The 22,698-nt window shown below is 36.7% G+C and overlaps 3 protein-coding genes across 5 annotated transcripts in view; 2 read left to right on the top strand and 1 right to left on the bottom strand.

Moving 5' to 3' along the window:
• LOC129248004 (uncharacterized) overlaps positions 1-6,317 on the top strand; it is a 34,470-nt gene extending 28,153 nt beyond the window's left edge. For 2 of the 3 annotated variants that reach the window (XM_054887398.1, XM_054887400.1), the window contains exon 2: positions 4,299-6,317. In XM_054887398.1, the coding sequence (XP_054743373.1) occupies positions 4,299-5,854 (1,556 nt within the window). In that variant the 3' untranslated portion in view covers positions 5,855-6,317. Of the gene's footprint in view, positions 1-7; positions 193-4,298 lie in introns of those variants that run through there. The other variant, XM_054887399.1, reaches the window with a different exon arrangement.
• Positions 6,318-11,613: 5,296 nt separating this feature from the next.
• LOC129248531 (gamma-tubulin complex component 4 homolog) lies at positions 11,614-13,805 on the bottom strand. The gene has a single exon (XM_054888111.1). It carries the CDS (start codon positions 13,689-13,691, stop codon positions 11,676-11,678), a length of 2,016 nt encoding a protein of 671 aa, XP_054744086.1. The 5' UTR covers positions 13,692-13,805; the 3' UTR covers positions 11,614-11,675.
• A 4,848-nt stretch (positions 13,806-18,653) lies between these two features.
• LOC129247163 (glycoprotein-N-acetylgalactosamine 3-beta-galactosyltransferase 1) overlaps positions 18,654-22,698 on the top strand; it is a 107,159-nt gene continuing 103,114 nt past the window's right edge. The window contains exon 1 of the mRNA XM_054886136.1: positions 18,654-19,273. The gene's annotated coding sequence lies outside the window, so the exon portion shown is untranslated. The remainder of the gene's footprint in view (positions 19,274-22,698) is intronic.

Here is a 22,698-nt window from a genome sequence, read left to right as displayed (position 1 = left end):
GATGGTAATCAGCCCCGCATAGGTGAACAACGGACGATTATTGAAAGCAATATTTTTTTTTAGTTTTGTGTGAAAAATATATAACATTAATCGGAGAATAAAAGTCTCGCCTAGTGATAACCGAGTTGCTTGGAAATTTTTCTCAGGAAACCACAAGCGTCAAAATGCAGCTGAACGAATACTATTTTGAAGGTATAGAAATTAAAAAATATTTTATAATATGGATAAGTAAATAATTATAAAACGTAGATTTGTGTGTATGTAAGTATGTACATATACATACATATATGGTATATATATGGTGATAATTGATGTACCTTCATATGTTTATATAGTTGGTTTAATATAAATATAAGAACCTTTTCTAAAATTTTTGTTACTTAAAAAATGAAGGTAAAAATGTGTAAAAGATAAAGATATTGCACTTTATTAAATCAGTTCAAAACAAGAAAAGGCTGCTTCAGTCTGGGAACTTTAAGAAAAATTAATGCTTTTCAGAATTCAGTTAAAATTATAACAAATTTCAAAATAACACACTTACCTTGCCATATCATGCATAAATTTGTAATCGAGTTTTAATGGTTCAAATGCAAGTTACTTTTGTGTTCCGAGGTTGTTTTGATACTGAGAACTCTTTCCCGGTGTTCGATTTAGTGTAGAGCCGCAGGAGAAATTTTAAGCAAAGTATAATATATAAGGCGGCCGCCGTAGTCGAGTGGGTTGATGCGTGGCTACCATTCGGAATTCACAGAGATAACGTAGGTTCGAATCTCGGTGAAACACCTAAATTAAGAAAATATTTTTCTAATAGCGGTCCTCGGCAGGCAATGGCAAACCTCCGAGTGTATTTCTGTCATGAAAAAGCTCCTCATAAAACTATCTGCCATTCGGAGTCGGCTTGAAACTGTAGGCCCCTCCATTTGGGAACAACATCAAGACGCACGCCACAAATAGGTGGCTCGGCCAAACACCCGGAAAAGGTGTATGTATATATATATATATAATATAATTATATAATTGTATTATAAAGAGTTTTCCAATAAGAGGAGTTATTTTGATATTCAAAGAAAAATGCTATTTTTTAATATAAATGATCGGATGTTTACTTCATTATAAAGAGGAAGGTATGCCGTTAATAGTAGAAATGTCATCAGGCAAATGACCACCACGACCACACTTACAATACAATATCCTTTTCATGAAATTTTCCATAACCGAATTGCAAAGTGGCTGCCCTATGTCCTCGATAGTCTCACGAATTCCGTCTTTGAGGTCTTGAATCGACCCTGGGCTGTTGGCAAGAGAGGGTCTCTTTCACGTGGCCCCAAAGAAAAAAGTCACAAGATGTTAAATCACAAGATCTCGGTGGCCTATTGTGATCACCTCTTCGAAAGATAACACGGTTCGGAAACTTTTTCCGTAAAAGATCAATGGTTTCGTTGCTTGTGTGGCACGTAGCGCCGTCTTGTTGAAAATAAACGTTGTCCAGATCAATACCATCCAATTCCGGCCATAAAAAATCGTTAATCATTTCTCGATAGCGCAATCCATTCACCGATAACAATTTTTATTGGAAAACCCTATATAATCATTCCCATGACAGCCGGTTCTACGTTACCGGAATGACTCGGGTTTTTCCCGGCCAAGAGCTTCCGCCCGAGTAAACTAGCCCTGTCTAGTGTACCGTATCCCACCCCCAATCTCTCGTCACAAGAGCAATCCCTTGCTGCACGTTTACTCCAAATACTTCTCTTCAGGGCTAGCGTTGAACCCAACCCTGGACCAGAGGTATCTGCCACAAACGGCTCCACCCGAACTCCACCTCGGTTAGATGCAATAAGTGCAACGAGTGGTGCCATCTTAAGATCTGTTCAGGCCTTAAGACTCACAGGTATGTGACCACGTGTTGCTCCCGCCATCAGGCGGCCCCTGCTTCAACGGCGATACCATCCTCAGTGCCGGCACGTCAAACTGTCGCCACCAACAATACCTCAACGGTAAGGAGCCCTCAGGTCCAAAACAACTCCCTTATTGACCCACACCCAGCACTGCTCCGTGTGTCAGACCAGGGTCCCTCGGAACTTGACAACGGTCCAGTGCAATTCTTGCAATAGCTGGTACCACTTTCGAAGGTACTCTGGCCTGCGCACCACCCGTGAGTGGACACACGACTTCGTTGCCCCCTGTTGCAGAGCTCTGCACCCGCAACCGCACCCTGTGGCGCGGCCGTCCGTCAACGTCAAGCCACAATACCACGCGTCCCTCACCCCACAAGTTACGATCACACTCCCGAGGAGTTTTAAACTCTTACAACTGAACTGCAACGGATTGACGAGATAGTCGACTTCATGAGCCGACATGGTCCAACAGACAAAACTGCGCGCTAGCTCCTCCCTCACCACCAGGGACGGCGACAACGTGCACAGAAAGGATCGCGAGCGAAACCACGGTAGTGGCTTAACGTTTATAGTCCACCATACAGTGCAGTATCGTCTCATCGATGAATTCATCGACCGCAGGGACAACACCTTAGAATGCCAAGGGATAGCTTTCCGGTCAGGCGATGCTGAGCTCGAAATTTATAAGGGGGTGAAAACCAATTGGTAGTAGGTGACTTTACTGCGCATCACGATCTTTGGCATTCAAGCCTGCCAAATGATCGTAGGGGACAGCTATTGGCAGAGCACATAGGCGATTCGACATTCAGCAATGTAAACGACGACGCCTCCACCAGGGTAGTGACATAGAAATTGCTAGCGCAGGTCTGATAAATAGCATAACCTGGCGACCTATGCTATCGCTTGCACTAGACCACTTGCCCATTATCATCTCGATCGAGAAACCTGCCGACTTTGTTTCCGCGGATCACCGGTCATACATCAACTTTAACAAAGCTAAGTGGACCAGATTCGCGGAATTTACTGAAAACATCTTCGCAGCTCTCCTCATTCCCACCGATGTGCGCGGAGGCGAACGCACATTCCGCAAGGTGATCACAGCCACAACGAGCGTGATCTCCTGCGCCAGGCCGATCTCGGGGATGCTCGGATAAAGGATCTCAATTCTGAGATTCGCTAACTGATAACCCGATATAAGCGGACTAAATGGGAAGAGCATCTGAAGTCCTTCAACTTCACCTCTGGTGTGAGCAAGCTCTGGTCCACCGTACCGAACCCGATCGAACCCGACGAAGCACAACGACAAGGTGGATATCACCTTCAACGGTCGTGATTCGTCGGTTAGTTTTTCAAATATGTTTTTTCATCGTAGCAAATCGTTATTCGTAAACGAAAACGAATGACATGAAACACAAATCGAATGACGTAGAATCCAAAGTGTCCCTCAATTTATTTTCTCACCATACCTAACGAACCGCGTATCTATCTATTCCCTCGTTTCCAAGACAGTGGGTTCTACGTAACCGGAACGACCCGGATTATATCCAGTCAAGGATTGTCACCTCAGCACCATTCCTCGTATATATATGAGAAATGTTTATGCTGCTACAACAACCTGGTTGGGGAAAAATAAATGCATTATTTGTGCGTAATATTTTTGCGCAGATGGTTTAAAATTGTTTTATAGTCGATCTTTAGCTCCTGGGCGATGCCATGACTACTAACATGCCGGTCGTCTTCGATTACTTCTGTAATTTTATCGACATATTTTTAACATCAAAAATGGCTTACCAGAATCAACGAAACCAAAATTGCACGTAATTCGTTTTACAGTGTCGTCACCAAAAACATCATTCACAATTTCGGAGGCCTGGCTAGCATTTTCGCCTTTATCAAAGAAAAACTGTAAAATGTAGCTGAAGTTTCTCTCTGTTGACTTCCATGGTTAACATCCTGTAACTCATAACTGAATCGAACAAACAAAAAACAGCAAAATAATTTTTTAGTGTGAATGTCACCTGACAACGGCCATAAACTTTAAATGGTTTGATCGATACTTTACGAGATATCGATCGCTACAGACATCTACTGAGAAAATAATGGATTTATGATAATATAATATATATTTAAAACCACCAGTATTAAAGATTTTATGCATTTCTAACTCCTAATCCGTAATAAAATTAAATTTATAATTTTTAGCTTTCATTATGGCACATCTTGATTCAAATTTAAAAATATTTTTGTTTTTTGATTTCGAAATATAAATTAGTACATTCTTCACTCTAATCTCATAGCTAAACAAACTCTTCATTGCTATTTAATAAACAAATATTTAACAATTTCATTCATAAGTCTCAATAAATCAACTCTATTTTACCTCTCTTTTCACCAACACAGAGACTGACAAGATGCAGGGAGTGAAGCGTGTGGTGGTATTCTGCATACTGATCGTCATACTGCCCGCCACACTGATAATCATACCCCTCTACCTACGCCGCACCGTCTTCGCAGACGTTGTTTATCCCGTCGCCGAGTCAGACATCATTGAGATACGCGACGGCTTATCATCGATCTTCTGTCAGCAACATTCACTACGCATGAATTCAAACTTCAACGCATTTCAACTGCGCAGCAAACCCGAAGTTTCCACAAATCGTAAACATATACGTCTAAAGAAGTCAATGACGTTGCCCGACGATACGCTAGAGTATTGGGGCTTCTATCTGCTAAAGGGCGCGAGAGTGCATCTAAAGTTTTGCTCACGCTATGACGGCTCGCGTATCCTGGTAGTAAAGGGACAACGCAATTTAAACACCTGCGGACTGCTTGATCATAATCAAAATAAATTAGGCGCAAATTTTGCGCAGGGTCACGAACAGGTGAAAGTCTTTTTCGAGGATATTAAGGAAATGGCAGACGTTGTGCCAGTGGACGAGGCTACTGCTGATAAGAAGCCAGTCGATATTAATATGGAGGAGGAAAATCATGGTGGTGAGGATTCTAGTGAAGATGCAGAAGAGCAGTCATTTCAGCGCGCTAAGGTTGCAGCACACATGGCAGCCGCAGCGGCGCTGGTGATGCCACCGGAACTTGCAAGTAATATAACAACTATACCTACGTTAAAACCTGCAAAAATACGTGGAAAGAAGTTGAAAAAAGGCTCGATAAGTTCAATGCGTAATCGCCGATTACCTTCAAGTGCCCCCATTCATGCCACAACGCACACACCGGCAAAGAGCTCAGCGGGAACATCAAATGAAAGTACGGATAGATATCGTCGTCGCAGAAGTCATTCGACTGCCGCTGCTACAGCAGATACGCCACACTTGAAACAAAAACACCAAGTGGCGGAACATAGGAAACAAGAAGTCTATGATCAATTGTACAAGCGACGGCGAACAAAACGTGAGCATGTCTACGATCGTAAATACAGTCATGGCGGCAATGCTGTTAATTTTACCATCACTGATGAATCGAACTCGGTTTCGAGCTTTGAAACTGGACTGTTTAACTGCTACAATGGTGCCATATTACTAGCCGAAGGATTCCCACCCTCAGCGGAATGCGTCAATGCGCATTTCCTAGAGAATGGGTCCCATCGCATGCTCTCTAAGCATGAAATAAACGAAGATGGTTACTACTATTATATTTTTTATAGTGACAACGATCTGGTGCGCAATGACATTCACGCCATTTTCGATATTTACAAACCAACCTTTCAATACTCCAACTTAAGCGATTTGACGGGTTGTGTGAATGCGACGAATTGCACGTTTCCCATTGGATTTCTTTCCGATGAAATTGTAGTAGTGGAAGTGCCCACGCGTGATGGTATCGAGCATGAAGAGGACGACATCACTTACCTAATCTCAACGTGTCATCCGCGCACGGCAGTCTACGCGATTTTTCCTATTGCGGTGCTAATATTAATATTGAGTTGTTCATTTTTATAGAAGAGACGAGGGGCAACCAACTGGCCCAAAATATATTCGAACGGGTGACGCTTAAATTTAATTTAGTTAATTTTTTTTTTTTTTGTAAACTATAAAACATAAACGTAAAATAATGATAGAAGAGTACACTTGAATTAAAATAAATAATTTTATACAAACCGAGAAATATGGAATGTAATAAGTCATCATTAGATTGAAGGCCTATCTACAAATCGGCCATATGAGTGCGCAAAATGCATTGATGAATTAGAGAGAACAAAAATAAATAAATAAGTATGTATGTCGTAAAAAATCATAGATTAAAATTGACTGTATTTTTCGAACAATTTTTAAAATAGTTTTTAAAATGTGTGCATTGTATTTTTTAACTAATTTTATACTTATGCATATAATTGTAACTGTATGTTTGGAGGAACACAGATAATAATTATATTAGTGATGCGGCGTTTCGCTTTATGTATAAAAACAATAATGTGTTTTAATGGTCTTGGAAATTAAGTTTACACACATATGTACATACATGTAAGTATTTATGATATTCATTTAGCCATCCAGCCAAGCATTACAGCTTTTTGTCACAATTTTTTTCTAACCATGAAACATTTTTTATTGTCAATGCTGATTTTCATTGCTCTAATTACCAACAATTCTTTTAGCAAAAAGTGGCTTGATTTATGTTTCATTTAGAATTAAACGCACACAATAGCATGGAAAATATTCTATCATCAAAACGAACTCAACCGTCACGACCACTGTTTTTTTCCAAAAATTATTGCTTCTGCATTGTCCAATTTAGTCATTATTAGTTTTCTCTACATAGTTTTTTTCTACACCGCCGTCTAAAGGTAAATAAAAAATAGTGCTGAGTATTTATATTTACGAGTATATATGTATGTATACAGCCTGTTCAATATCGTTATAAAAAGGAAAAAATTAAAAAAAATTTTTTTCGCAATAAGCGTTGTGCAATTTGTTAGTTTTGTGAGAAATTTAGAAAGTTGAGTTGTTTTTACAAAACGTTTTCCGGCTATGAAAAATATGAAATTTGAAGCGATGAAAAACGATTTGGGAAATGTATCAGGTCAGTCCATTAATTCTTACGTTTTTTAAAGGTGGTTTTAAAACTAATAAAAAAGATGTTTAAAGTATTTATTAATCAATGATATATTTTCCTTCATTATTTACAATGTCTTTCCAACGGTTACGCAAATTTTTAATTCCCTGCTCCAAAAAATTGTATGTCCTTGGAACCAAAATACGCTTCGATATCCCTTTTTATAGCTTCTTTTGAGGAGTAGTTCTTGTTACTCATATGGGATTGAAGTCCACGGAAAAGGTGATAATTACAAGGTGCAATATCCGGAGAGTATGGTGGATGCGGCATTAGCTCCCATCCGAGCTCGTTCAGCTTGCCTAATGTTTGCCTTGCGGTATGAGGTCTTGCGTTGTCGTGGTGAAACAAAACTTTGCGTCTATTCACTAAAGACGGTCGGTTTTTGTTAAGTGCCTCATTCAGGTTTGATAGCTGATGGGAATAATAATCAGCCGTTATCGACTGGTTTGGTTCCAAAAGTTCATAATAAACAAACAATATATGGCCGGTCCCACCAAATAGACAGGACAGACTTCTTGGGGTGAAGGCCATCTGTAGGGGTCAATTCTGGTGTTTCATCTTTTTCTAACCATTGGCGTTTGCGAACAAGATTATTAGAAAGGACCCATTTTTCATCACCAGTAACCATACGGTTCAAACAACTTTAATTTTCAAGCCGTTGCAGCAGCTGAGAATACACATTCACTCTCTGCTGAAGGTTGGCGGCGAAAAGTATATGCGGAACCCATTTTCCACGCTTTCAAACCTTTCCCAACTGAACCAGGTGCCTGTGAACTGTTCCATACGATGAATTTAACCTCTGAGCTATCATATCGACTGTCAAATTTGGCTCAGCTTCCACAAGTTCGAGCAAGGCGTCGGAGTTAAAGACTTTAGGACGACTAGCGGGCAGTTACCACTTCGGAATTTTTAAAACCACTTTTGCGCAGTCTTTACAGTTACGGTATCCTCTCTGTGAACAGTGTTTATTTCTGCAGCAGCAGTTGTTGCATTTTTACTACTTTTATAAAAAAAATACAAAATATGCCTCTTATACGCGTTCGAAGATTCCATTTAATTTTTTAACAACACGTGCTTCTATCCGCGATTAAAATAACTTGTTGAATGCACAATATATCAAAGAAAATATAAATAGTTCCGTTATATTCCGTGAATAGTTTTTTGTATGCAAAAATCGTACTAAAGTGAAATTATGGATAAAATACGCACGAACTTATGGACTGACCTGATATATATCGCAAATAAATGGGTGCAACCGAATACCGAAGTTGAAAACGTTGACGAATTCCCATAAAAAATGCCTCTCCAACCCAAGTTCAAATTCTATTATTGATTTGTTTGTGACAAAGCCAATCTTATCGGCTGAAGCAGTTTTAATAAAAAATGATGTTAATGCATCCATAGACACGCTTCGAGGACTTTACGAGCAGAAGACCTCAAATTCCGGAGCATTGTCCATTGAAAAAACCGCTGCTCTCCTTATTACACATTCAAAAAGGACTTACATAGGCTAAGGCAAATACAGAACATAATTGGCCAAACGCAATATTCACGGATAAATTTTCTTTTTTGGCGCATAGTTGCTTACGTCGGTCCTGATATACCGCTGATAATCGGCAACTTCAACGAACTTTTAAGCATCCACTTCAGGTTCATGTTTCGGGCTGCTGCTCCGAAAAAGGATTTGGCGGTTTGTTTGTGTTTACCCCCAATTTGAATGCAGTTTTGATGAATAAAATGTACCAAAAAACATTATTACTGTCAGCTGTGAAGATATTTGGAAGAACTAGCCAAGCTTGGACAAGAAGGCAACGATCTCAAGCCTCGATGCCGAAGGTGTGTAGATGCAAGCAACAAAAGAGGATTGAGATGTTGGATTGGTTATTGTTGTTGTAGCAGCATAAACATTACCCATACTTACATATGGGGAATGCTGCCGGAGTGACAGTCCTTGGCCGGATATAAATCCGGGTCGTTTCGGTAACGTAGAACCGACTGTCGTAGAAACGATGTTGGATTGGTCTTCACAGTCGCCTGAAAATATTTGGGCAATAGTTAAGCAAAAACTCAAAGGAAGACAAATATGGACGGCCTAACAGCTATCAAGGCAATTTCGGCTGATTTGGAGCCGATTAACTTCAAAACTTGAGCGGAAATTAACGCAAAGTATGACTCGAAGATGTGAAGTCATTATAACTAATGGTGGTGACTTTCATTTTATTGATTATATTGCTTATAATAAATATTGTAAGCCCATACAATGAATGGAATAGGTCAAATAGTTAGTAAGTCATGGTGGTCTCGCTTCTATTAGACAGAGTGGGTATTTAGCAAATAAGTATAGCACACAGAGCTCAGTGAGCCAGATAGGTAAAAATTCGAATTGCAAGAAATTTGATGTCTTCGTTGCCTTCAATCTTCAATCGTCTTAAAGATTATTTTTTTTATGTTTTACTCTAGACCTTAATTTGTTGGAGCCACATTACTAATCACCGCCTAAATTGGTGTGCCCCGTAAATGTTGCCATAGGGATAATCTAACAGTACACTCAGAAATGTAACATTGGACAAGGTTGGCCAGAGGGAAAGAAGTGTTAGGTGAGTTCGTTTAAGTGGGAATGAGAAAAGATTGGTGTCCTGTTGAACTTCTTTATTAAGATTAAATTAGTGATATTATTCTTATTTAATTCCGTACGATCTTTAAATCGAATTAGGTTGAAGCAATCCATTACTGATTTTAAGTGCAATAAACTCGGTAGATTGCTCCGGTATGATCTTCGCACTTTTCTACTTCCTGCTGCTGGAGTGACAGTCCAGTACATCCCTCTGTATTTTCACCTCAATTCGATCTAAGTGAATCGTTATAAGATATTTGAGTTTGCCATTCCTTGCAAATGCTATGATGAACGTTTTTGCTGGATTTACGTTGAACCTCACCTTAATACACCAATTTTTCGATAGTTGTATCTCTAATTCAATTCTAATACACAGAGGCTCTTCGAATTTGCCTCTACATATTATGACTACATCGTCAGAAGAGCCTGGAAATGATAAACCAATTCCGTCCAATTCCAACAGTACATCTATTACTACGCTCCACCTTGGTTGTGATAGTGCACCACCTAGCGGACACTTTCTGGATGCATTTGCCATTATTCTACCCGCGCTGATTCTCATACTTAACATACTAGTCATCCACTGAGGGAGAGTTTCTGGTAGGTGTGGTAATTTTTTCCAGGTACTGAGGTCAGAGCACCAAGAGTTTGCAAGGAGAACCACAAGTTCGATCCATGTATGATTAAAAAGTTGGTCACCCAACTCGGCGTACTCTTCTCGGCATTGTTTAATATATCTCTACCGCTAGACCCAGCATTGTGCCTTATGGCGGCACAGCTACGAGGCAGAAAATAAAACAGTCTTTACGGTAAAATGACTATGTACTGAATTGACGAAAAATCGTTAAAACAACCTTAAAACGCTTAACAAAACCAACAGGTCCTTAAAACCAGCATGTCATAATTCAAATTTGTTTGTGAAACCTCGTAACTTAAAAACAATTTGTGATATTAGAAAGAAAGAATTGTTAAAATTTAGTTTTACTCGATTGATGGGGCTACTATTTTTTATCTCCATCGGAACGAAATCTAAATATATATACCGTAGAATGGATCTACCCGGTTGAAGATAATATAATACATGACCTCAGGTCTATAGCAACAAGAAAAAAATTTCTTCAGGTAACACAGTAAACTTCTGCCAGCATCTCACGATACGAAACATCCTTTCACATCAACTCATTAGGCGCGATACGTTCCGTTGCCATGACAGTCGGTGGGAACGACAGTCGGTTCTAATGATCCGGGTATATATCTGGCCTAGATGCTTGCTTCAGCAGCATTTTCCAAAAATGTAGAAAAAATTGTACTCTTATGATGTAACTTCACGGACCCCCCTTGGGGTTTTGAACACTGCAACACATCAGCCGCTGAGCTTGGCAAAGTTTAGATGCGGCCCTTAAAGTATGAAATAAGAATAAAATGGAAATAATAAACTTATTTCATTCAAGACTTCCGACTTCGGTTGAGTATAGCATTAATGTATAATAATATTTATATGCCTAGTCACCTTTGGAAATGGTAAATTGAATAAAAAAGTATTTTAATATACAACAGCCGACACTGAAATGTGGAAACTTAAAAGTCCAAACTATTTATATACATACATATAAATCTAGCTTTAGCACCAATTTCGTAAAAGAAGTAGTTTTCGCTTTTTCACTTTCGCGCATTTTTTATAGTTCGACATTTTTTCACGACTGACCAATCGGACACTTAATTAAAGGCAAGGAATGAATGGTATCTGAACTAAGTGGCACAAAAATATATCTAAGCTTACTAGATACTGTCAAAAGTCAACCATAATTGATCGCTACGCAAGTGTCTGGATTTCAGTGTTCGCTGCTGTAATTAAAAATAAAAATTTTTTGATTTTAGAAGTATGTGGGATATCTGTGATGCTCAAGATATTGCAGGTGAATAAATAGCTATATTATATACATATCATATTTCTTCATTTGTAAGCGATTCATTTATTCAGGTATACATTTGAACAAGATTTTTTTTAATAGAAATAATTTATATTTATTAATTTAAATAAATTGTAAGAAATGACTTAATAACATTAAATAACTCTAATAAGTTTGGCACTTTTAAGCAAGCGTTTGCTTTTTCTTTGTGCTGAACCAGTGATTGAAATCTAAGCGCAGGAGCAGTTGTGTTAAAGGCGTCGTATTCGGATTTGTTTTTAATGAGATTAAATAATTCATTAATTGATCCATTAAGATGCCAAAGCGTTCATCCAGTTTATCAATTTGGTCGTAAGTTTTCGACATAGACAATTCTTGCCCCAAAATCATACTGAGATTATCGCACAAATTGAACACATCGATGAGGACATTATAAATTGGATTATTTGATTGCGATATTATAAATTGATTTATATTTATTTTCATAGTTTCTTCATTCGTTAATAGGAAACAAAGAAAACGTATATTGGTCAAAAATATGCTGTGCGCTTTCTGTATTTCCTCAAAGTCAGCTTTGTTCAGTATTGTATTTAAAAGTATGCTGAATTGGCTCTCCAATACATCGACTTGTATGTAGTACTGCAAATTGTCGATGAAAAACATCAGTTGGTTGAGAAGATTTGTTAATTTTATGTTTTCAGGAGTGTTCATTTTTGAACGGCGTACATTATTACTCCATAGCATATGGAGCTCAAACTGCATCTTCTTTATCAAAAGCAGAAAACGAAATAGAATATTGTAATGTTCCATCACCTTTGGTGAAAACAATAAATGTAGCGGCCAATTAATTTTATAATTAAGCTGCATATACTGCAAGAAATTGTGTTCCAGTTCTTTAGAACTGCTGCCTTGCATCAGCGGTTTTGCGATACTCAAAGAGAAACGTTCCAAGTCTTCAGAGACGCCAACACCGTGCGCTGCCGATTCAAATGCTTTTACAAAGTCATGCACCTTATTTTCATTATATTTATCTTTGCCAATGTTATATGTTAGGCGTAAGAACTCCAAGAACAATTCGCCCCTACCCAGTAGGAAAAAGTCCTTCATAAGTCTTAATTGTTGCACCAAATCTGCCTGATTTATGGCGATTTCAGATAGTCGTGTAGTAACGTACGTTTTAATTTCGTTAACAATACTTTCGTAATGTTGCACATTCAATTCCTCATCGTTTTGCAACATTTGAATTTTGCCAAAATAAATATGCTCCTTTTCGTTGCTCAGCGAACTTTCATCTTCCAAATCGGTGTGCTCGGTTTTATTCCAGTTTTGCGTTAGATTTTTGTGTTTATTCGCATCAGCTTTAAAGATGAGTATAGTTTGGCCAATAAAAAGTACTTTTTCAGCCCAGCCCGGGGGTAGGTAATGTGGTAGTAGATCATAGCATATTTCGTAGCGCCATATATCCGCATAGGTGCTGGCCACTTTCGACAGCGTAGTTATAGTGCTGGCATGTTTTCCGCTCTCTGTGCTAGCGCATTTACTGGTGTCACTCTCCGCTGCACTATTGAGGTGACCTTCTGAGCACTGTATGAAGAATTCGCCATAAGTATCTATTATTTTGGCGTAGAGTATCCAATGCGTTAGTTGTTTAAAGAACACTACATTTACTGCCAGCTGTAATGTTTTTATGGCTAAGCGTATTTTCTGATCACCATGTTCGCCATTTTGGTGCAAGTACTGCATAATTCCGCAGCCATGTAGTTTTTGAGTGCGTATAACCCGAATAAGCATCCGCAAGTAAAGCGCCAGTGGTTCATATGATTTCAAATTGCGGTAGATAAATAGAAGAGAGAAATTTTTTGGATTTTGCAGATAACTTTTTTCAAGCGCTGTAATGTCTATGAAATAATCCTTTAAAATTGTGTCGATGCCATTAGCGAATGCTTTCAAATAAAGTCCCTTCTGTAGTGGCTCATCTGTGTCGAAGATTAATACACTCCGATTGCAACTGTTATTACTGCCACATACCTTTGCGAATTTTTCTATGTCACGTAACAAATTTATGATTGTGACTATATCCTGAAGTACGTACTTTTCACACGGATGCAGGAAAGCTGTAACATCTGGCGCGGTGAAATCTTCCAGCGATAGACGCTTTGATTGTAAATTAAGACACGAGAGCAGCACTTCATGAATCATGCTTGTAAACGTGAATTGTACGATTTAATTACTTCCCTTTCAGCACTTGAAGAATATTTTATTGAATAGTTGTTTTTTAAATGTTTATTAAGCAAACTATTGACGCGCCTTCAAAACGGCCCAACCAAAACATATGATTCACAAATGTCATGGAATGTTTACAGACTTCAGATTGTTAGCGTTGCCATCCGTGCCATATAAAAAATTAAATAAATTGGAAGAACTCGCGCGTGTTAATGTACTGTGTAGGAATCTATAAAGTAATAGAAATGTTATGGCTTAAAATGGCTTAAGTTAGTTGTGCAATATTTTTTACAAAAAACTCCCAGTTTTTTCATGCTTACAACCTATAGAAACTAGGCATTGTGATTACTTGAAACTAAACCATAATAAATTCAAATCGAAATACTTTTTTTATAAGTCTTAATAATAGTTTATAGAAGAACACAATTATCCTTGGTAGGCATCTCCTTAGCTTTGCGTTGTTATTACATGAAAGCAAAATAGAATTTTACGGCGTCTGTGAACGCAGGTAGCTTTTACCAGAGAATGTTAATGGAATCGCAAACTCATTCACTTATGTGTGAGCATGAAAACCGACGAATCCCTTACTAGTGTGATGAATCCCTTATTACTGTGGTGAACAATCATATGAAATCCCTTACTAGTGTGGTAAGCGCAGAAAAAAAATCTGAATTCCTCTACTAGCGTGGTAAGTAAATATAGAAATCCTCCATTAGCATGGTAATTATCTAATATACAATCCCCCACTAGTGTGGTAAGTTGAATTTGAAAATCCCTTACTATGAATCTACAAATTAGTACTCGAAAAAAAGTTATTTAACATTTGCTCCTTCCCATTTCATTAACATTCTCTGCAGAGAACGTTAATGAATAGAGAAGTCTTAATGACTGGAAAGTGTTCATTTTCGAGGGGTACTCGTCTCGCGAAGACAATTCACCATAGACAGATTTTTCAACAAAAATTAACAGGAAGGGGCTGAATTATGTAAATTTAGCAGCAGTCGATAAGAATTTCTTGGTGATTAGAAGCAAAGAATGTTAGGTAGCTTTTTAATATGACCTATATATTTGAATTTCTCCAAATCATCCAAATTATGTACATATGTTATGTCTGTCTGTCTGGTGTCTGTAAAACTTTGTTGAATTCCCTTCAACTGAATCAAAATCCTCTATAGCAAACGCTGCATTACCAGGCGCACAGGAAGATGGCATATGCAAATGTAAATTTGTGAATTTATATACATTTGTGAATTTATATACATTTGCGCATATGTATATGCTGTGTGTATGTGTGCTCACCAGCCACAGCTCAAGATAAAACGGTAAAACTTCGCAAGAAATCCAGCGCGCACTCATGGCGCAGCGCACATTCATTGGCACAGCATTGTATGTACAGTAAGCTTGAAATGTTACAGGCATCTTCAAATGCTCTGATTTCAGAGTAAGTTTCTAGCTGCAGATATATGCATATGTTTTGTGCACTTTTTATCAATTGAAAAACTACATACGTAAAGTAATCTACTAATTAACTATTTCCCTACTATCAGTTAACATAAAATAATTGTTTCCAAATTTTATCTTAGTATTAAAATGTCCGAATCAGACCTTTTTTTTTAAGCTACTTGTTTTTTCTGCAACTTACTGTATGCTCATGCGCGCACTTGACGCACAGCAGCTGCGGCTGTCGAGCATTTAGAAAGACATATTTACATACATATATTTTTGCATACATATGTACGATGCCGCGGGCACTCGACTTGACAAAAATTGAAGATTTATCAAATATTGGCAAATAATTCTACGCGAAATATTCCAATATTGACTATTTTCGAATTGTCGAGAAAATTGGCATATGGGCGGCTCGTTTTATGAATGAAAATTCTTGCTCTTAGAACTATGAGCTCGAATTTATCAATGAATTTTTTGAAGATGAGTTTTTGTTGCACACTACAATAGTTGAAACTGTTCGGCGCCGCCGCGACTGTTCAGCGCTATGGCAACTAGAATGATGGCCGCTACGCCTGCGTCTATGACTGCATTTTGTTCTTGTAGTCGCTAGGCATAGAATTTTAGCTTTGAACGACATACGCATTTTGAGGAATAAAGCAAATGACCTGTGTGTGCGCTTGTATGTACATGCATATGTGTATATTAATAAGCATTGTTTTGCTTGAATTCAATATTTATATTTGCATATGCCATCTTTCTGTGTGCCTGGTAATGAAGCGTTTTGTATACAGAATTTTTTGATTTGTTTGAAGGGATATGGGCACCAAGTGTACATACGCACATACAAATATGTACATGAGTATTCAAAAGAAATTTGTTTTAGCTTTTGTGAGGCAGGAATTTGATCATTAGGTTATTTACATGAAATATAAGGCGATGCTCGTGAGGTAGGTCATGTTGCTTCAGTGCACACATATGCGTGCAACATATATATATTTAATAAAGATGCAATTGAATTTAGTTGTCCCATATATGCAAATACGTTTCTTTGTTTCCTTTATTTATTTTAAAGTTTTATACTATCTAGAAAATGCATACATACAAATGTATGTATGTATATTATTATTCCCTGTAATAAAATGTAAATTGAAAAAGATTTGGTTTGCCAAAGGAACAAAAAATGCATATTCAAATGTAAATATGTACATATGTCGATATACCAAAACACTTGTATGCTATGAATTAATTTCGACTCAAAATATTAGTAAAAATTTTCATCAAATTTGTTTAGTTTTAAATTTACTAAAACGCACATACCAAAATGTGAGAGGTAAATTAAATCAAAATATAAAGTTACTTTGATTTGAAATGTTGGCGCATATAATAATTTCAATCATTTTTCTTCATCACCTTTGTTTGAAAATACAAATTGAATAAATTTTCGTTTACCAAGGGAACATAAAAATGCACAAGCAAATGCCTTGCAAAATGCCGTCGGCATTCGTCAATTTGATTTCATACAGAAACCAAAAACTGAGCAGAGCCAATGTACTTGTACATAATTCACTGTAATCAGCCCTGTTAAGAACTTCCCCGCTGTCGAGTTAAGCGAGGTGAAATAGTGTTCGCGGTTTCACTTCATTTTTGACAATTCACACTATTCGTAGCTCGTGAGAATTCTCTATATTTAACGTTCTCTGTTCTCTGCTTTTACTAAGAACAACAAAATATGTTTGAGTCGAGCCTAAAATTATGCTTCAGCCAGAAACACAACATTTCTTATTAATAATTGCATTTCTTTCTCGTGTTATTTTTAATTGTTTTGCTTCAAGAAATCGAACTTTAGGGGGTGAGTCTTTCTCATATGCCGAATACTCTCACGTTCTATATGGCACACACAATCCGCTTCTAAATATTAAAAGATTACAAAGCTTGCGCGGCCAAAGCGATTTAGCATACACTCATAAACATGTACATATGTACTTATAGTTGCGGTATTAAGTATTAATTAATAATCATTATATCAATCATTAATTATTAATACAACCGTTGACTGGATGTTTTTTACTATCAAATGTGTGAAGAGAGCAACTTAACGAATGAAACCCAATTACAACGCCAGATGTGTAAAGGAAAAAAAAAAAACAATAAAAAACATGCTCAAACGGATTTCCATATTCGCGAATCAGTGAGGGAATAGTGGCGCAAAATCCAAAAGAGCACATACAAATGTACACACATATGGAAAGAGGTACACTACACTCAGCACTTTTGTTTTAATTTATTATTTACCTTTTCTATTTTAACTTATAAATTAACTGGTAAAGCAAATTACTTAACACCTAACTTAGCTAAATAGAAACCCAAATTTTCTTCAGATTTCAGAATAATAATATAAATAAAAACAAATTAAAGAAAGACAGTGCTAGGGTGCGAGAAAATTTTTGCTTATAAAAGGCCATAAAATTCATCCAGGAAAACCGGAAAGCCCGCATAATATATTAGGGGCCTAACCTCGGCGACAGAACGTCAATACGCACACCACCGCTCAAGGTTTAGATACATAAAAAACGTAACTTGTGTACAATTGAAATTCTTTAAATTTGAATATTTGTTACTATTTGGATGCAGCCGCGAAGTTTTTAGTAGATTATAATCTGAAGTGATGAACGAAATAATTTATGATGCCACAAGGCGTCTAATAGTTGCTGTACATATTATTTAAAAATTGACATTTCCATTGATTACTTTACTCCAACTAATAATGCTAATAATTGTTTCATATTTACAAAGTACATACACACGAATAATCGAGTAGCCCAACTATTTTGTCGTATAAAAGTTTATCTTCATTTTAAGTTTATCTATAATAGCGTGTAGCACATCTGTAAGTCGATTTAGACAACTTAGAGCACTCCCTTTTATAATACACATGTACACGTGTGTGTGTGTATATATTAGCGAATGTATTTAGTTGCTGCAGTGCGGTATATACGTACATACTTACATACGCATTCTAGGGAGAATATTGTGCCTACACAGCTATTGTTTTTTGTGCTTTTTGTATTTGACAAGCACTTTATTTTAGAGTTTTATATGCATTAATGATAGTATTGTATTCGTTTAAAAAATAGGCACTAAACTACTATACTATGCTGAAAATGCCATGTTAAGCGGAAAATTTGAAAGAAATACACCAACTCTAATTCAACATTTCAAAGGACAATTGGAAATTTGCAACGAAAAACAATCACCCATAAACCGCCTGTATTTGCATCCCTTCTAAAGAAGGTAAACAAACCCCTAAATTAATATGGAAAAACACTCGCTTTTGCTCTTCTCCCAGTTGTCGTCCCGCACGAACAGCACTGTCGGCTCATTTGTGTCACTCATAAATGTACGTAGTTTTAAATGAAATGTACTCGTAATTTTTAGGGAGACACTCTGGCAGGTTGTGGTTGACAAAGCAAAAACAGACCCTCAACTAATAACATCGTGAGCGCGTTCAAATAGTTCATTCGTTCCTGTCGCAGCTGCTGAATGTGTAAGCAGGGCCAGGCTGTTGCCAGTTGTGTTCGGTCTTGTTAATGGCCAACGCGAATGCGGGCGGGTGTAAAAGAAAAAAAAAAAATGCTGAGTGCATGTTAACCGTGTGCGCATTTTGTTTTTGTTTCCATCTATGCCAAGCCAGTGCGGTGCATAGCGTGATAATTCGTAGGCAACTAAGCAAAAACCGAGTGATTATTTTGTTGTTTTTCTTTAGTTTCTATATGATATTTTTGCGTTGGAAATATCAAACGAAGTGAATTCGAAAGTGTAAATATAGATTAATTCTTGAGTATAGAACACATATGGCTTATATACGCACACTCGCCCACATGAAAGCGCATATAAGAGAAATGTTAAAAGTGCAAACATTTTAAGGCTATAGAAAGTGTAAAATAAAATCAAATTGATATGCTGAATGTCCAATTGTCAAAAAATGCAAGCAAGCAAGATTTATGTGATAAAAGTGCAAAATAATATGGGTTACAGACCCTGCGGCCAACAGCTTTAGCTGCAGCGATAAATAAATGCGGAGTAAATGAACGAAAAATTGTTTAAATAAGGTTGGTGTTTAGTTAAAAGGGCTTTCGTTTCTTATATATGGTACAATAGACATATTCCCATAAAGTAACAAAATATGCAAAAAAAGTATAGAAGATATTTATTTCACACTCGCTTTTAAATCCACTGACCGGAAAGAAAATGTTTAGTCAAGGAAAAAAGTTGAGTGCGTGTCTCTATACGCTCTTTATTCCCTATGTGTGTATGTATATACATATGTGTATCCTTTCAAAGCTTTGTCTGACATCCTCTCACAGTCCGTAACTTGGAGACTCAGTATTTGTAGAAAAATGTTAAATTCACTTGAGTGTTTATGTTTTGTTTGTTTGGCGAAATTGTTTTGGATTTTGCTGGCAATCAGTTTTTGCTGTTTTTCGGGTAAACTGATAAACCAACTAGTGGGTGGCCCAAAGAATTATAACTTACTTAGAAGTAGTTATTGGAAAATGAGTGCTTGTAAATTCTGGAGAAACTTTCCTATATGGCTGATAGTTAAAATGGCGGTAGGTGGAGGGAATGAACTGTCATTATTAAAAGTCCTGGCTTCTTAGTGCTCCTTAGAAAAGGTGCCAAAAATTACAACATTTACTCGGGTTTTCGCTTGTTTTCAGTAAATGAAGACTCTGCGATTAGTGAAAGTATATCGAACACTTGCAATTAGCTAAAACGTATAATTTATTGTAATTCAACTAAAGTCGAATTGAATACCGCTTCGGAAATTTTGATTAAAAGATCGCGCGATTTTATAGTCCAAATTTTCACTATTTTTGAAAATATTGTTCTATCGTAGGCTAAAGATCAATTTCACCACAAAAGTTCTATCGAACCTCACTTTTTCGTTTTTTATTCCAGCGAAACGGTGCCGGTTCTTTATTTATGCCTTAAAATATTATATTAGGACTTAAGCAAGGTTTATATATAATTCATAATAGGTGAACAAAAAATATATATTTTAAACTTTTTGAAAAAAAGTGCAGCAAAGCGATTCTTCCCCTCTGAAAAAATTGAAAAGTTGGTGTGGCTCGATGGCATGGGGGCGTTGACGTCTATCCACGGATGCTAGATTTAGAAATCTTTTCACCATGACGTCTATCGGCCTTCAGGGCATGAACACGCTCAGGACCATTTGTATAATTCTGCTTTCTAAAATAAGTAGTATATACAAACTCATGATTCAATTATGCAAGGTTAAGGGGTTAGGTGGGTTTGAAAATTTCAAAAAATCGATTTTTTTTTTTGTCTTATTAAATAGTATAATATGTTTAAAATATTCTCCTAAAATTTCAAATTGATCCGAGTAAAATTCTACGAGATAGACCCTTCAGAAGTTCCGCCCATCAGGCCATGTCAGTGCAGCGTTTCGCAGGTATACGCGTTTATCTCAAAACTCGATTTTTTAAGTCGGTGGACACGATTTCTCGAAAAGTTATGAAGCGATTTTGTTCAAATTTTGCACACATCTTTGGAATAACATTATCAAGTTATTGAACGAAGGATTTTTTGTTATTTTTATTACAACTAATTTTTTCGAGCTAACACATGACGAAAATTTGACCAAAAAATGTGTTTTTTTGTTCAAAGTCTGTCAAAAATTCAAATTAAATTTTATTTTTTTTTCCTTCGTCCAGTAACGAGATTTATCCATGTACTAACGAAATATTTTTGGTTTTTTGATTTTAAATGAACCAATAATGAGTTATGCTGTCCACGGCAAGAGCATTTTTTTGTGAGACGTTAAGGGAGATGAGGTACCAACGGCTGAGTTTTCGGAATTTTTAAATAAAAATTTCACAAAATACTGTTTAAATATGTATCTTTGATATGCTGAATTGTTTAAATAAAATATATGATTGTATATATTAAAAAAAAAAATAGTAAAAATACCCTTTTTTTGAACCTCTGTAACCCACCTAACCCCTTAAGTAAAGTTCGATGTGTGCGTGATTACCATTCGGAATTCACAGAGAGGTCGTTGGTTCGAATCTCGGTGAAAGCAAAATTAATAAAAACATTTTTCTAATAGCGGTCGCCCCTCGACAGGCAATGGCAAACCTCCGAGTGTATTTCTGCCATGAAAAAGCTCCTCATAAAAATATCTGCCGCTCGGAGTCGGCTTGAAACTGTAGGTCCCTCCATTTGTGGAATAACATCGACACGCCCACCACAAATAGGAGGAGGAGCTCGGCCAAACACCTAACAGAAGTGTACGCGCCAATTATTTATTTTTTTTTTTTTAAGTAAAGTTTGACAACTGATTTCGGATGCTACTTAATCCATTGATGCAATTTGGAAGCAAGGGAAAAAAGTGCATAAGTTTATCCCCTTTCTGAAAATGTAGTAAAAAATTGAAAAAGGTCGTTGTAAGCCATAGAATAATTTTATGTTATTTTATAAGTGGTACTTAATTATTTATATTTTTAACTTAAGTATTTCCATGGATTTGTGTCATATATACATATATACCTATATGTATTTTGACCATGCATCGGATTGGAAGCTATATGTGCCACTTGTAAACCTACACTGACGTAATAAATAAAACAACTTGAGAATAGTGGAAACTCTTAACGAGGAAAAACCACTTTTATTTCGTCACGTCCGCTAATCATACATTTGATTTTTTAACGAGATTACCTGCAAAGTTACAAGTATAAAATCTGTGCTAAAAAAAGATAAATTTATATATACGCAGTTATAGTTGAGACACACGAAAATCGGTAAATAATCTAAATCAAAATTCGTTTGAATAGAACTACACTTTTCAAATAAAAAAGAATTTACTCTGTTTGCGTAGAAACGTCAACTAAATGAGGGGCTGTCTCAGGCTCATTCCAACAATGCAAAATTTCGATAGGCATCGGAAGAGCATCACTATACAATTTAGCCCTTTTCCGATCTGGTCCGATCTCGAAATCCTTCGCCGAAAAATGATACATGCAAACTTTTTCGCCTGGCTTCAACGAAGTGCTGCATGATTTTACCCAATTTTTTCTTTTCACTTCGTCTCTGGGAACACGAACAAACTTAACTTTCTCTTTTGTCCACGTTTTGTGGCACAAAACAAAGCTTGGTCTTGGCATATTTCGTCTATTAAAAGATTCAATCCAAAAATTAATAGTAAAGAAAACACAGGCATTTTTGATAAAATCTTCCCCGAAAATTGTTAAGAAAAATGTAGTGTTTTGAGTGTTTTCCTTTATTGTACTTTAAATATAAACAAAGTATAATATTTTAATCTCAATTTTATTAAGTTACTTAAAATGTTATTTCATGAAAAATCTAAAGCTATTAAAAATAAAGCACTTCAAAAAATCTTTTTGTCCGTTTATTTTCTTATTCTTTGGCATTTTTTTTCTTATAATTTACTTAAATGCTTACTAAATATATTAAGCCGATAAAGCAATTTTTTTTTTTTTGAAATGTCAAA

The sequence above is a fragment of the Anastrepha obliqua genome, chromosome 5, assembly GCF_027943255.1.
Source record: "Anastrepha obliqua isolate idAnaObli1 chromosome 5, idAnaObli1_1.0, whole genome shotgun sequence".
NCBI classification, from domain to species: domain Eukaryota; kingdom Metazoa; phylum Arthropoda; class Insecta; order Diptera; family Tephritidae; genus Anastrepha; species Anastrepha obliqua.
The sequence above is the reverse complement of the archived record's forward strand: the minus strand, read 5'-3'. Positions and strand labels throughout refer to the sequence as shown.